The sequence below is a fragment of the Parasteatoda tepidariorum genome, chromosome 10, assembly GCF_043381705.1.
Source record: "Parasteatoda tepidariorum isolate YZ-2023 chromosome 10, CAS_Ptep_4.0, whole genome shotgun sequence".
Classification (NCBI taxonomy): Eukaryota; Metazoa; Arthropoda; class Arachnida; order Araneae; family Theridiidae; genus Parasteatoda; species Parasteatoda tepidariorum.
The window spans coordinates 35838985-35854211 of NC_092213.1; the positions used below are offsets into that span (position 1 = coordinate 35838985).

A 15227-nucleotide genomic window follows, 5' to 3' on the forward strand; every position below is an offset into this window, starting at 1 on the left:
AAGAGCGTTCAGCAGGCTTAAAATCATCCAAAATAGATTGCGGTCCACCACTGACACGAACCGTCTTAACAGCTTACTGATAATTGCTGTAAAAAAGGATATGTTACAGAAAGTGTCGACAGATCATATTATTGATACTTTTGCCATGAGTTCGGAAGTTTTAAAGAAATTATTATTACTAGCCAGTTCTCTTGACTAAAGCATCAATAATATGATTTGTTGAGACTTTTTTAGATGTATCGTGTACGTTTTAACCCTTACAGTCACTATCTTTATTCAGCGATCAAAAACAAATATTTTTGTGTGTTCTGTGCTACTTTTTACCAAATTAAGGGAAAAATGTAAAAAAAAATTATACTTATCTATATAATGAAACAATTTTGTAAAATATAATGTGCATGTTTATTTATTAATTAACAAATATTTGCCACAAATGCATTATTTGCTTTGGTTACTTTTGTACATTGTTTATGAATGAGACTTACATATGCCTAAAATTTTTTTCCACTTTGAAAAAAAAAAAACAATAAATATCAACTTTTTTGTTTATTAAAAATGTCGTTTGCAGTAAATCAATAAATCTTGAATTTTTTTATTGTTAAAAAAAAATTTTTTTTTAAATGGGTAATGAAAATTTGTTTTAAAAAATATGTTTACATTCTTAACGGTATAAAGGACCATTTGCATAATTTTTTTGTTAAAAAACGGCGATCGGCAGGGCTAAAAAAATCTCGAAATCATGTCCATTATAATGGACATTTGCCTGAAAGGGTTAATTGTGCTAAAATTCCCAACTCTTGTGATGATTGCTGCTTGCCATTTGCTGCATTGTTTGGTAACTTCAATAAAATTATTTTTCTTAATAATTAGTTTAAAACTTCTGAGCTCATTAATCTACAGGTGCCATCAGTAACTTATCATTTATTGTAATAGTTTTAGTCAGCCCATTTTCAATAATTTTTTGTGCCGACTTTTTTAATTTGTTTATTTTTGCTTTAAACATATTTTCAGCATTCACAATCAGGATGAAGGTCTGCATTTGTCATATTATGAGTAGAATGCAAGCAAAGTAGCACTATTTCGAACAAGCTAACATGGAAGGGGGAAGTTTGAAATTTTTTTTGGGGGGGGGGGGGGGGCTACGAGTAAAGTTTTGATACATCATGCATAATCATTTAAGTNGCCGCCTCTCCACAGCTCGCTCTCTCTCCGTCGGTTCGTGAGTAACTAGCTAGCTGTTAGGCATGTTCTTGCCGGTTACTCATTTGCAGCTTGAATGTTTAAGTTATATTTTATTTATGTTAAAATGTTAGTTAAATTTACCAAGTTCTTAAGTGTTAATAAAGATAGTTCTTTATTTAAACTTAAAATGTTATTTATAAAGTAACACGACATAAACCTATAATTCTTTCTCGTGAACATTTTCACCTTGAAAATTATACTAAAATTGGAGTCATATTTCTTTTCAGAGTTCAAGTGGACCTCTACCAAATATACCAACCTCCACAATCTCAAACATTCCCTTGTATGGTGGGACTAGAGTGGTCGCGTAGCAAACAAATTTCGTTCGTGAAACCTAGGCAGAGAAGACGTTGACACCGATCTTCTGGTGGTTACAGGGATCAGCCGACTCAGTTGATTGATTGTAAGGTTTAGTGGCACAAGGTCCAAATGCTGCGTCAAGGTAGAACAAGTTGGTTAAGTAATGATTGGGTTAAATAATCAAGTTTATACTTAAATTCCTACATCTATCTTATTTATAGTCAAGTTTAAAGATAAGAGGTGGAATACTCCGGAGTCTGGGATCACCATAGATTCTTTCCTCTCTCTCCAGGAGTATCCATAATTAAATTAAAGGGAATAGGAGTCATTTGTAATGTTTGGATAGTATACCATCTGAGAGGAGGAATGAAGTTATGGTCTTTCATTTTTATGATTTACTCTCTATTAAGGATATTACTAAAGCTAGCTGGGCCTTTTTCTCCTGAAGCAGCCTCCACCCTTAACGAGGTGCCCAGTAAGTGACCCCGGGCTTGACCCTAGCCAACAGATGATATTCGTGACTCGCCGATTGATGTGCACTGGGCAATATGCACCTCTCGTTTACCTGAAGCACAGGCCAGAGCAGTGTGTTGGGGGCTTTTAAACGTGTTTCTAAACAATTATTTATTTAAAACCAACGGTAATGGAAGAGAAAAAAATATTTATGTATTCAAAAGTAAAAATTAACACGATGAATGGCATGGGGGTTCCCCGGTGACCTCAGTGAATTAAATGTGTCAAGATTACAAAAATTAACTATTTTGTTGTAAATAATATTTCATCAAAATATTCAACTCATACTAGAAAATAATTTTGGCCTGACGGGCAAAGCCATGTTAAATTAGCGTGGCATTCAACGCTTTAATAGGAAAGTGGTACAAAGTCGTTTAGGAGAAACATAAAAAATTGGCACCAATGAGGCTTAATTAAGGTAATATATGCATGCATATTGGAATAAAAAAAAGCAATATGCTAGAAAACAAAAGAAATGAAGTAAAGGTATTTATTTGTCTAGTAAGAAATCGTCATTCTTTAATTGACGACAATGATGCTTAATTAATGTTGGTAACTTGTATTAATTGAAATGAAAATCTAACTTCTGTAAAATTTGTAGCCTGGAGTCGCAACAGGAAGGGTATAAAGAATTAACACAAGTGAAATACTGTATAATTAAAAATGCTATGCTGTACAATGCACACAAGAAATTTCTTTCTTTTCTTGACAGAAATAATTTGAGTTTAATAATATAATACACATATTTTGTAACAAATCAACAGATTGGAGTCACAATTTGCTACTACTAAAGACTAATTTAACATGATCACCACAATTTCTAATCAATATACAAATAATAAATATTTTAAATAAACAATTATGAAAACATCATCCTTTTTTTCTACCTCCTCATTTTAATGCTTTTACGAATTTCTCAAAGCATTTTCAGAATCTTTATAATTAAAATGAATAAAGTTCTGAGTTCTTCCTTTTCTTTCAAAATATAAGATATTGTAGTCCTAAGTTACTGTGATAACATTTACTAGCTTAGTAACAAATTTATAGATGTTTTAAAAATAACAATGAAGTTTCTTAATTAAATAAAAGCAAGTATTGTAAGCAATTCTGAATGGGGAAAAAAAGAAAAGACCAATGCACTTAATGAAATAAAATTATATATTGCAGAAAGAAAAAAAGAAAAACATGAATCCTAAAAAGGTGAATTTTAATTATGTTTTGATTATACAAAATTATCATCTGCATTGAGTGCTAAAGCACATGTTCGAATTAAAAAGGCAAGCATCCTGACACTTTAGTTCTGTGTGTTTCTTTTTCTTTGTTTCTGCACGTTTATTTTTTATTCATTTATTTTTTTATAACCAATAAGGATCTATAACCAATAAGGATTATAACCAATAACTGGAAAGACTCTTTTAGATTTCTGTCATTTAGATTACGATTTTTCGAGCTTAAGGTTAATTTTGCTGTTTAAGATAATTTAACCAGTTTCTGTCAAGGGAAAGCTTCAGTTCACAAAATGGATTTTGGAAGTCAAATTTATTGTATTAATCCCTTGGTTAAAAATGACCGCACCCATGTCAAAGAGAATTTGAGAAAAGTACCACCTTGGATGATTAAAAAATGCCTAAATTTGTGTTTGCAACAAAAAATATGTTCATCTCGCCGAATATCTCTGTCGAAATTGCCAGATTTCTCGGTTATAAATGAAACAGGGGAAAACCCTAGGTAGTTCAGTTAAAGTGATTCAGAAGAGGATGTTCAGAGGGAAATATGGAATGATCAAGACGCAGAATTGGGGAGTTTGAACAATACATTACGCGTTTTAGGTGAATCTCCTGTAAACACAAAAAGATAAGGTTTTGGGAAATATTGTAAAAAAAAATTTAATAAAATTGGGAAAGTTTTGTTGTTGTTACTTATCTCCAAAGGTCTGATCAGATTCATAAAACCGTTGACGAGTAAAAAGTCGGAAACAAGGAGAGGAGAAGTGTAAATTTCTTCTCGAAGAATTCCTGAGCAGCTTAACATATGTTCAGCTGAAGCCTGATGTTGATGGCATTTTGGGCAAAGAGGGTAGGATTTTATACCGAGAAAAAGTAAGACATTTTAAATGTCCACTGGCAAGGCGTCAAAGGCAAGTATTGCTTTTTCTGTCGCATGGAAGACCGTCCCGGCTTACTAGCCCTATACCAATCATGTGAGGGAGGCACCGGCTAAATCCTCCTATTCAAGTTTTTCAACTATCGAAAACGCATAAATTCTGCAACAATGTCTAATGAATCTATTATGATTTCACAGCTGAAAGAAAAATTTCAAGAAACACACTCAAGCTCCAATTGCTAACAATATTGCTTAAAACCTGGAATATTCGTAAAATTCAGGAAGAATTTACTGCAGCATTTTATATAACACGAAAATCTGAACTGCTAGCTGAAGACCAGGGTCTTTTAACAAGTCCAAATCCCAGACCAGAGTAGAATGCTTCTACCTCATTCTTTCATTACTAATCAACAGTCATGCCTTTTATCAAATCTTACAGAATGCCTTGACTTGATGATAATGACTGCATAGTGATATGTGATTTTGCTGAAAATTATTCTTTTGTATTACAGGATGCAGTCCAAAGATACCATTGGAATAATTCCCAGTGTACTATTCACAGTTTTGTCATTTACTATATGAATTTAGAAACACTTAAATCATGTTTCCTTTGTTGCCATTTCAAAATGTCTCAAGCATGATATTGTCAGTGTTCACCTTTTTCAGACTCAATAGTTGCAGTTTATAACCTCACATTTAACAACAAAATAAAACATATTTATTACTTCTCAGATGGAGCAGCTTCGCAGTACAAAAATCGAAAGAACTTTATAAATTTGTGCTATCATAATATAGACTATGGTCTCACAGCTGAGTGGCATTTCTTTCCTACGGCCCTTGGAAATAGTCCATGAGATAGTGTTGCAGGTACCTTCAAAAGACAAGCTGCACGTTCCAGCCTTCAATGTTATTATAATGATCAAGTCATAACACCGCGGAAGTAATATGATTGGGCTGTAAAAAATATCCCTTCTTGCCATTTTATGTATTGGTTTAAGAATTTCATGTTTTTTACTTACTTTTCCATGGATTGTTTTAGGTTTTATACTCATTTTATTGAATGTCTTAGATAGAAAAAAAAGTTGTACAGCATACCGCTTTTATTAATTATTTATACACTTCCTAGAGACTCCAGGCTATAAATTTGTAAAAGTGTAGAAGAATGTTGCAGAAAAAAAAAAAAATTCGTAATTTTTGAGACCACATGTTTCGAGATATTTCAGGTCAAATCAGGTCTTTTTCAAAAATTTGACCTAACTTGAGAAGGCAAATATANATGAAAGCTCTATTTTTTAGCTTTGCAATGGTTTTTGAAATTTTTTTCTGATATAATTAGAACAAAAGTTACAGCCATTTATTTACTTGTGTGCAAGTTTGTCGTTTTTTATGAAAATTTTATTTTTTCAAATGTCCATAATTTGGACAATTTTCAAATTAAAAAACTAAAAATTGGCAGAATTTCTTACTTTATAATGAGTTTATTCAACCAAATTTCATCAAAATCGGAGGGGGGTCGGTCCAAAAGTGATTGATCTGACGTGGAATGACTCCTTTTTTAAAGAAACTACGTATAAGTTTAAAGTATTCAGGAGACAGAGAAAATCAATCAAAAAGAGTTGATTAATTCTGGTATTTTTAAAGAATGGTTAAAAAGCATTTGAAGAAACAGCACACAAAAATGATATGACTTGACACATTATTCATCAATAATATGACAAGTCATTAAATAGTTAAAAATTATTCCATAATTTATGCCTCTATATGTTTTTATGGATTACTTTAAACGCCATTTACTCGGAACTATGCTTCTTTCACAAGCTGTACCTCTAACTAGTAGAATTTTTAACCGATTGACTTCAAATATTGAGACGTTTCACAATAAATATAGTTTTCGTTGCACGTATAATATTTATATTGAGTTGACTGGTTTTGAAATCCACGAAAATGTTTCTTATTTTAGGTCATTTTGAATTTTTTTTTCCAAATTTTTTTACAAATCCTACTTGTAACGAAACATTTCTTTATACAGGCTTCTACTGTGATGTTTCCGTTTAATTACGGTGAATCATTAGATGAAAGTTGCTGTTACTGCACATGAAGTCTCCCCGAAAAGCAAAGGTAGTTAAGTCAATCGTGCTGGGCCGATCCGGAGTCTGGAAAGTTTACACAAACGCAGAAAGATTATAGAAAGAATAACAGAAGGCAACAAAGGAAAATCAGAAACATAAAAATTATCTAGGTAATGAATTTCCTTTTAAAAAATGATACTGGCCTCAACTTGAAATGTTACATGTAAAAATTTAAAGTTTGAATTTTCAAAATGGGCATAGGTGAAGATTAATGGGCATAATTATAAGATTTCGTAATCAATATATGTTTACTAAAAATATTGAATCATTATCATTATATTTTAACAGAATCTTGACGAAACATTTAAAATTTGTACATGCTATGTCTTTTGCTCCCGCATGTTTTATTGAAATTAAATAAATAAATAAAAAAACAGTCACACATACATTTATTAAATTTCCTCTTACAATAAACAAATCTTATTCAAACATCACAACAAATTATTGATGTGTCATCTGAAGTTATTGAAAGAATAAATACAATAAAAAGAAGTATTTACATCATTAATCACATAACAATCAAAACACAAAAATACAATTCAAACCCAGAACAATAATGAAGCATAATGATGACATAATAATGATGAAGCATAATATTGAACAATAATGAAGCTCGAAATGCAAGATATAAATAAATATGACCAAGTACAAATATTGAATCTTATCACAACTTGCATATTCAGTTAATACAGAAATTGTTTCTGTAACACAGAGAGCAAAGAGGATTGATTCCATTCACCCACTGCACCGATTCTTTAAATGTAGGTTAAATAACGTACCTGCCTACCTTTACTTTGATTAAAAAAGTATTTTCTTAGTGCAATGGCCGTTTAAGTGACTTGATAATCAAGTAACGAATTCAGATTTTGCTTATACTTAGAGTACAATAGTAGTAAGTTTAGACTAATTACATGTAGTGGAAATTTAAATTAATTTTTTTAGAATGAGATTTAAGTACGAATGAAGAAATTTTCATATCACATGAAATAGGATTAATAAAATCAAGCAATAGCATCCTATATATAATTTAAACGTCGATGTTACATATTTAAGAAAAGGCAATTCAACGAATAGAGATAATTGAGTTATCGAGGGTTGTTGAAACTGTGTTTATCTTAAGGAGATGCAGTTTACAGAGAAACAACCAGAAACAAGATATCTTTTAATTTACTAATAATAATGATTTGGAAAAAAAGTTCTGGCTACTGTTTGAACAGAAAAGGAAACAAACTTACAGCATTAAATATAATTGTTTAAAAAGCAAAACATAAAACATTTAAAGATGAATTTCAACGTTTGGATTGAACTGCGTCATTTTGTAAGCCGTGGTCTACGAATAAGTTATCGCCAACCAACTTTAACGCGCAATAACTTCAAAAAAATTGCCAAGTTGGGCTGACTGTAGATGCTATATTTCTGCATAAAGAAACCGCCAACGAAAAATCAGAAAAGAAAAATTATTCCTAGTGAACAATTAAACAATGCACAAAGTTTTATTTATAGTCAATTCAATAAATTTATTTTTTATGAATATCCAAACATTGTTTCCTAATTTATCATGTGCAACACATACCTTTTTTACTTAATTCTTAGACATAGTAAAAAAATCATGAATCAATGCGTGCAATCAGTAAAACTTGATTCCATTAACTAATTACTACAAGTGTGAGTTAGACAAGTAACGTGCATAAAATAATATTATTTGAAATTATTTATATTCGCAATAGAACCGTTATTTGGATTGCACTAGACCTTTATACATTGTTTTTTTTCCTTCTTTTTAGTGAGAAGGCCAAATATCCACAAAATGCATTTTACCTTTACAAACGATTTCGCGATTACATCAGTACTAGCTTAAACTCGTTTTTTTCCTGACGAGAGATTTTTTAGAGTACCTTTCAGTAATAATTGTCTTATTTGAAATTCATCTTATATTTCGGTGTGTGAATCTTAGCATGAGCGGTTCAAGGTTTCTGGAAACGAGGCTAGGAGAAACATTAACTTTGTCTCTGGGGTCCTTGGATGTTACTTCAAAAGACCGGAATATGTTTGCGAGCACAGTCTTTTCCTCCATTAAAGCAAATTTCTGACCTGGAAACATTGGAGAAATAATGTAATATAAATATATTAAATATAATAAATTAACATTCACGAAGTAGAAACAGTATGTTCATTTAAAATTACTCACAGAAGAGATCATTTTTATAGGAATTGGTCATTTGTTTACAAATATTTTTTAAAGAAACGTTACTGAAAATTTAAAAAAATTCGTGTCAAACTAAAAATTGTATTATAAAACACAAACCATTTTCGTAAGGCAGAAACAGCTAATAATTTTAATACATCTTTTACTTTCTGGTGAAAAATGTTTACACAAAAGATTGCTCCTGGTTTCGAAACAAGGCGTATAAGTTATGCAAGTAATTTCAAACTCATAATACAATCTATTGTTACAATTCGTTGATAGGTGTAAAATTAATAATCACTTTTTTTCTCGCGGGTTTGTATTACAACCCGTTCTGTTCCTCGAACGGGCATTATATGCGAATACGAAGATCATAAATAATACACAAATCTGCAAAAAAACTAATTTAAATTTTCTTAATAATGTTTGTTGCTTTTCTCGATGGTATTACGCATTAAAATCAAGAAAAGTTCAACTCATACAGAGAAAGACTTACTACAAAGAAAGATATGGAATTATAAGATAGACACACACAGATTTTTATTTTTATTATAATAGTTTATATGCGTATATTCATGGCATTACCTATACAATTCCTTGGCCCGGCTGAGAAAGGCACATAGGCGTATGGGTGCCTTCCCGCTGCGTTTTCGGGAAAAAATCTTTTGGGGTCGAACTTTTCTGGATCAGGAAATGATTCGGGATCTCTATGAAGCATAAATGTAAATATAAAGCAAGCCCATCCCTTTTCAACTTCGTAGTCCACTATAAATTTTTAAAAAAAATATCAATATAAAATAAATACATCATTATATAAAATTATTGCACTAAATTTAAAAATTTCTGTTTAACCGCAGTGAAAAAGAGAAACGAGAATAGATAAAGATGTTAAGTTCATCGTATTAATGTCGAATTTAATGATACAAAAACGGAAGCGCCTCACCATCTTAAACACGAGTGTTATTATGTACTAAATGATAGAGGAAAAAGTAAAACTCTAAAATGATAGAGTATAAGTAAAAAGTCAAGCGGAAGAGATAAATTTCATGCACATTAAATTTTCTGAAAAGCCCTATTTGCTGTTTGGTTAATTTATTAATATTTTTTTTTTAGTTGAATGTTGAAGTCTCTAGAGCAAAAGTGACAAGCTACTGCACCAAATTAAACGATATTACATAATTTATATTGTAACTGGAGCAAATAAACGCTGATTCATTCAGTAAAAGGAATTATTGCATAAATCGTGTATGATCAATAAATGATATGTTAATAAGTAAGTACTCTTGGGCTATTTATTCCCTTAAATGAGATAGCCAACAGTAAAGTTTTGTAGTGTTCGAAGAGTTTAAAAAATATTTCCTTACCGAATTTTTACTTCACTGACTGTCAATATAAATACCTTGTAAGATCGGTGTATATATATGTTTTTTTTTTACTTACACACTTTGAAGTTTTCTCTAACTTCTCTACCTATGAAAGGCACTGAAGGATGTAATCTAAGAGTTTCCTAGAGCAAAACATGAAAAAATCAAATTTATTTTTTAGAAATTGCAATATTTCGATATTAAAGTCTTGGAATTAAATTATACCTTAATGACACATTCCAAGTACTTCATACGCAATAAGTCATCACGGTCAATATCTCTTTCATTATCACCTTCAAATATTCCATCCAATTCTTCGTGTATTTTTTCCTGTACGTGTTTATCTAATCCAACGAAATATAATGCCCAAGAAATGGCCATAGCTGTTGTATCATGACCCTAAAGAGAAATTTTAATACAACTTTCTGCTCCTAAAACATTTCCTTTTATTAAATGTTCCAAAACAAATATGATACACAGAATAAAATTTAATATGGTGTAATATAATATATTTTATTTTATCACTAAAAGCTACCAATCCTAGCTTTTTTTGTTTTCACAACAATGACTATTATTGTTATATACCAAACGCTTATTTTTATATTTGTTACTTTTCTAAAAAAAAATTACTGTGACCTCTCACTTATGCACCACCTCTTTTATGCACCTTTTACATTTATACGACGATTTTTACAGCTCCCAGTACATAAGGTATGAAAATAATGGTAAACATCCTTCGTTCATGCGTCGCTCTAAAAATAAATTTTTCAATTATGCGCCGAAATTCTAGGCTAGCATTTTAATTTTTTAAACTTTAAATATTTTTTTCTTTTTCTGAAAAAAATGCTTCAAATTAAAAAAGGAAGCAAATAAGCAATCCTTGTTACAGATAAAAAGAAATATATGTTGTTATATCCCATTGAATTTTCTTCCCCCTGTGACCTTTTCATTACTGCTGTTTCTGGAAAGACATTCTTTCTAGAAATTTGAATAGTGTGTCTTATCTGTTGCACGAACAACAATGAAAGCCCATTCATCATTAAGAAAATGACCATTCCTCTTGTCCAGAGGTTAGTTCGTTTTACTCCCATGCTATTTTCTAGAAAAAGAAGACACCTGGAATACGAAAGAAACCGCAATTACTTACTTGCAGTCTGATGGACATCATGAGTAAATAAGAGGAGGTTCAACTTATTGTGCAGTATATTATGACGTCAAGTACTTTTCTTAGAAATTTATCATGTGATGCTTCACCCCCTCCCATAAAACTCAAATTTTTTGTGAAGAACTGTTCATTTATATCTAGGTAACTAGAACTTGTGGACGATGAGAACGTGGAGGATGATACTGACGAGGTTGAATAAAGTTCCTCCAAATCACACAGCAGTATTAGAAGCTTTAGACACTTATCGTGACTATTTTCAATTTAATTTTGCTTCTGAAACTCCCCCTTATCACATTTAAATGAACTGAAAAAAACTGTTTTTAAAATACGTCGTCAAAAACAAATACAAACATGTATTAAGATTATTTTGTAAGAAAATAAATTGTCTTATGGTATGTTAAATTTTTCTTTCTATGATTATAGTAAATACCAAAACAGTATAAATATTAAAATTTTATCTTTAGAAACATATTTATTCAGATTGTCACTGCAATTTACGTTGCGTTTTAGAATTTTGAAGTTTTTCACTTATGCGCTTTTTTCTCTTGGTCCCTTACTCCGGTGCATAAGTGAGAGTTCACTGTATGTAATCTATAAATTTGTGATCTTTTATACACAAAAGTTTAAGACCTAAATTTGAGTTCATCAATTTCGTTCTTAAATTGTTAAAAATAAAAAAGATATTCTGAATAAGGTGGCTTTGCTGTATGCAGTTTACTTTTTTAATATTATCTTATGACTAAAGCATGAGCTAAGCTTTGAAAGAAAAAACCTCAGAAACAAATAATACAGCTTTGAATAAATATTCATATACTTTCATAATCATATACAATACTACATTACAAAACTTACTTCAAACATAAAAGTATCTACTTCCTCTCTAATGTCTTCTTCCGTAAATGATGGATCTTTAATGTGATGCTCTAACAGTAATTCCAGAAAAGCTTTGCGGCGGCTTGTATTTGAAGGGCTGTCATTGGCAATTACGTTCCACTCTTTTACTAAATGATTATTTTCTATCATTTCAGATTTCTTTACTTTTATAACCTATGTATAACATTGTATCAAATTGATTAGTATAAGCTAGTTCTTATTATTAAATCGAAATTGAATATTTTTACTGAACAAGCTAATGCTCATCAGTAAATTATTCATTAAATTGACTTTCTATTAATATTATTTCTCGCAATTAAGTTCAGTACAGTAAAAATTGAGATTTTATATGAACATAAAAAGTAAAACTTTAAGGGTAAAAAGTTACAGGACATTGCGCTTCGATTATTGATAAATAGGGGGAAGAGAGAAGCAATTTGTATACTAGTGAAATAAGGCATAAAAGAGATCAATAGTTAAGTAGTTATAAAGATTTTATATTAAAAAAGAACAACTTAATGTTTGTAACAATCTAACAAGTAAGGCAGTTTACTCTATGTATTTTTGCCAGCTGAATTAAATGAGACCAAACGCGAGCTAATAGGACCAATATTTCAGAAGCTGCCAAGACTTTTAACTTTTCAAAGTATACTCTTTTATACTTGTACTTATTTAAGCATCTTATTTAGTTACCTGGATAGTTAAAGCACATGTAATGTAAGCTTACTTAAATAATATAATGCTTGAGTCGATAAAATTGGAAGCTATAAGTGTTTCATTCATACAATGCAACATCAAAATAATATATCGCAACTTTTGAAAATTAGGTTCTATTCACTCCGGTTTGAAAACTTTCAATTAAACGGGGATATAAATCGGAAAAAAAATACGAAATGAATTTCCTGTATGTAACATTACCGACTTTAACTCGTATGTACATTTAAATTTAGTTTTTCAATCAAAAAAAAAAAAAAAAATCTACCACAAATGACTAAAGATACGAATGCACATATGTATTTGCAATAAACTGCATAATAATCTAAAAAAACTTTATATTGGTGATGAATTACTTACTTTTCTAGTAAAGCGATGAATAATATTTACATTTTTGAAAAACTGTCTACCAGATGACGAAAGTTTAAAAATGAAATCTGATAAAAGCCAAGGCCTCAGGATGCGGAATAAAATTATATCACCGATTCTGGAAAGAAAACAACAAAACCAATAAATAAAAAAATTTTAACAAATATTTTGTAAACATTAATGAATTTTAAAAGAGAACAGTAGTTAACCTGTAAACAGTCGCCTGTATTTCAGAGAAATTGTTCACCAGAAGATCAATTCCATTATAATAGACTAACAGTTATGGATGAAAAAAAAGGCATTGCTTTGGCAATCCATAGATAAAAATAATTAGTTCCAGCATGGATATATTTTGAATGGGATCTTTTAAAAGATACAAATGTATTTATAAATAATAAAAAAAAAACTTAAAACATAACTATATAAATATAAATGTTTTTATATAATATAGATATTCATTAATAAAATGTTGTAATTGTAGCAGGAAAACAGAAACAACTTATTTTTTAGATACTTTAATATTTCTATGTAAAATAAAACGTAATTGCGAAAAAAAAAGTACTTTCGCCTTTTGTAATCGCATTCTTATTGTTTAAGGATACCATGGTAGGATTGATCGTGACCTACGAGATGAGAAGGCCTTCCAACTGCGTCATCAACCCCTCGTGACGTCACCATACTTCGATCATTCCCCGCGACATGTGACACTTTCTTCTTCGTTTGTTTTAGTCAGGCGTACTAGTATTTTGATTTGGATATTTGTAATCGAAAGTCATTCTTATGTAATTAATTATTACAAAATTTTAAACAAGGTATGCCTCATCCATGTTGTGTACCACATGTCGAGGGAATTACAAAAATGGCCCTAAAGTCAGTGTTTTTAGCTTCCCTAAAAATGACGCATTGAGAGAAAAATGGATTCGCGCCATTAAAAGAGAGCATTTCAGTCCTACAAAACACAGCAACCATTAAAAGAGAGCATTTCAGTCCTACAAAACACAGCAAGGTAAGCATTATGCTAGTATTTTTCTTTTCCTTTTATTTCTCCCATATATTCTCTTGGCATTTGAAATTTTGGAATTTCTTCAAAGATTTAAACATGATTTAACTTATTCTTAATTGTTTTTAGGTGTGTAAAAAACATTTTAGTGAAGAAGACCTCCTTACAACTACATCTGCCTATGATAAGAAAACGGGCCTACTCATAGAAGCCGAACTAAAGATTAAGAAGTAAAATTTATTTTAAAATCAAGTATTTGTGTCTCTGGTTATATATTATATTCTAATTTTCTTTTTACTTATAGATTAAAGCCTAATGCAGTACCATCTCTCCATCCAAATTTACCGAAGCACTTCTCTTCCACAGCTGTTAGTAATCGAGAATCTTCAGATGACCGAAAATTAAGAAAGGAAATGGAAAGTATTCAAGCTGCAACAGCTGAAAATGTAAAACGTCAAGAATTGTATGATGCAACACAAAAATTTTCCTCTTTTTCTGACCTTAAGTCTAAGCTGCCAGATACGAAGAACTCCTGGAATATTATAAAAAGTGAGAGTTACATTCTTTTCATGTTATTAGATGTTCAGCCAGTACCAGAAGTAACTATCTCTTTATACATAGATTCCAATTGTGAAGTAAAAGCTTATGTTAAAAAAACAGAAATAAAAGTTTTAAAAAACTTTAAATTTCCACATCAGCTTGTTGCTATTGATACAATAGATGATATTTTGAATGAATTAAAAAAATTAGCTTTGGATACACCACCAACGGATAAAGATGTAAAAATAATTATAAATACTGTTAAAGAATTTTTAAAATCCCTTTTAAATGTAACAAGTGTATGCAACGATGTAATTTTATTCATTATCGATCAACTTTCTTACATAGGCGATGATAAACATGCATACAGGTATTCTGCCGAAACTTTAATTTTTGCTTCCTTAATTTATACAATATCCCCTAATGCATATAGATTTGTACGTAAAAGTGGCAATATTATTTTACCACATCCAAACACAATAAGAAACATCTGCTTAAAATCAAATATTAGTCCGCAGTTCGAACAATCCGATGAATACTTTTTAAAGTATATCCAACAAAAGTTTAAATTTTTAAATGAAGACGATAAAACTGTCCTTATAATGCTAGATGAAATACACATAAAAGAATATTTTGATTATAAAAGTGGCAACATTGTAGGAACTTCTTATGATGGTAACTGTACTTCCAGTGCCCAAGTATTTATGTTGAAAAGTGTTCTCTCTTCTTA

General features: G+C 30.4%; 1 protein-coding gene across 1 annotated transcript in view; it reads right to left on the reverse strand.

Annotated features, from left to right (window-relative positions):
- LOC107456122 (uncharacterized) overlaps positions 1–15227 on the reverse strand; it is a 77557-nt gene that overhangs the window by 30128 nt on the left and 32202 nt on the right. The window contains exons 6-11 of the mRNA XM_071186931.1: positions 12949–13075; positions 11854–12048; positions 10062–10235; positions 9913–9979; positions 9058–9237; positions 8215–8378 (exon numbers count right to left, since the gene is read on the reverse strand). Of these exons, the coding sequence (XP_071043032.1) occupies positions 8215–8378; positions 9058–9237; positions 9913–9979; positions 10062–10235; positions 11854–12048; positions 12949–13075 (907 nt within the window). The remainder of the gene's footprint in view (positions 1–8214; positions 8379–9057; positions 9238–9912; positions 9980–10061; positions 10236–11853; positions 12049–12948; positions 13076–15227) is intronic.